The 1,458-nt window shown below is 49.9% G+C and overlaps 1 protein-coding gene across 1 annotated transcript; it reads left to right on the top strand.

Moving 5' to 3' along the window:
* Positions 1-283: 283 nt before the first annotated feature.
* Positions 284-1,366, top strand: SARC_16079 (hypothetical protein; the record flags this gene model as incomplete). Its single annotated transcript, XM_014289809.1, has 2 exons — positions 284-700; positions 1,205-1,366. Coding segments are annotated over 2 exons (579 nt in total), but the record flags the coding sequence as incomplete, so codon positions are not given.
* Positions 1,367-1,458: the final 92 nt, after the last annotated feature.

Raw genomic sequence — 1,458 nt, 5'->3', positions numbered from 1 at the left:
TTGTGTGTGTGTGTGTAAGAGTATGTGCCGAGATTTCAATTCTTGAACTGGTACTATATGCGTGTGTAGCAAGCTAACTAACCTCGCTACTTTGTGCACCTACACCCACCCGCAGCTATACAACGCGCCTCCTCCGGTACGCGAGGGTCTGCATGTGCTGCAGAGTCGACTGTATATGTCCAGAGCTCAACGACAGATGCATGACGAACTCGGATCGCCACACCAGGCACGCGAACAGTCAACGCGATCCGCGTATGCACACACACACGCACACACACAGGGCATGGGGGTGGGTACGAGCACAGAACCATCGACACACAAAGCAGCACAGAGCAGGGGGACACACAGGCGTGCACACGCACAGATACACATACAGCCACCGAATGCCAATATGAGGCAGGAACCGGTGGAGCACAGCGCCAACGTGGACCGCAATATACAGACGATCATCGACCGGACTGCCGCAGACGGTGGTGCGATGACGAAGAACTGTGGGTGTGCATGCGAGAGGTCTGAAGGTCAGAGTAGGGTCAATGGGACTGGGCACGGGCGTATGGAGGACGGTGTCAGCCTGGAGACGGACAATGGAGATAGGGGGCCGGAGGTGCGCAGGAGGCTGTTGAGCGGTAGGACGTACACGGATGTGATCTACGAGCAGATACACACCAGCATGCAGCCCTTTACAATACTGCTGCTGAAGGTGGGTTCAGTAGTTGGTATGGAGGTGGACCTTCTTGTATCGATTCAGTGCCTGTCAAGCAAAACTGTGCCACGCCTCTACGGGTACAGGGCGAGATTAAGTTGTGCGGATAGTAGTACATGAATATATCTGAAGGCAACAGGTTCGTTTGTAAATGTGTTGTTAGTGGGCCTTCCATAACTTTGGGCAAATACTAATTCTTAACAAGTTAAGTCCTACACATCTTTATGAATATCAGACCGCTCCGTTCCGTTTCAGTCTGCCAAGATAAACGCTGCATGCTGCCCTTTGTATACATTGTTTATGTGTCTGTCCATAGTGATATGTCAGTATCGTATGCGTATCGCCACGAGCGGTTTGCTACCAACAGCTACTTATAAATCACCTGCATCCCAATGTTCATTGTGAAGTTGTGCATGACATGAGTCCAATTCCATCGCTATTTGTGCATAGACTGATACAAATCGTGCATACACTTCGTCGTTTTGCGGACTATGCATACAGGTGGTTCTCGCAGCCACCGCAAGTTATTCGAAGCTTCCTGGTTCGATCAAAATCCTGAATGAATTTTTGGAGCACCGAAAATTAGGATTTGGCCACAATCTGCCCGCGGAGGCACTTGATGCACTGCACCAGTCCGAAGAGGTGGTTCAATTCAAGGAAGATGTACTGTTTTCGGCGACAAGTGTGCTTTTTCTACTATCTAGGTGGCTCAAAGCTTCGCGTATGTCCCGAGTATTTATATGTAGATATCAATA

The sequence above is a fragment of the Sphaeroforma arctica genome (assembly GCF_001186125.1).
Source record: "Sphaeroforma arctica JP610 unplaced genomic scaffold supercont1.7309, whole genome shotgun sequence".
In the NCBI taxonomy this organism is placed as follows: domain Eukaryota; class Ichthyosporea; order Ichthyophonida; genus Sphaeroforma; species Sphaeroforma arctica.
This window is presented reverse-complemented; position numbering and strand designations above follow the sequence as displayed.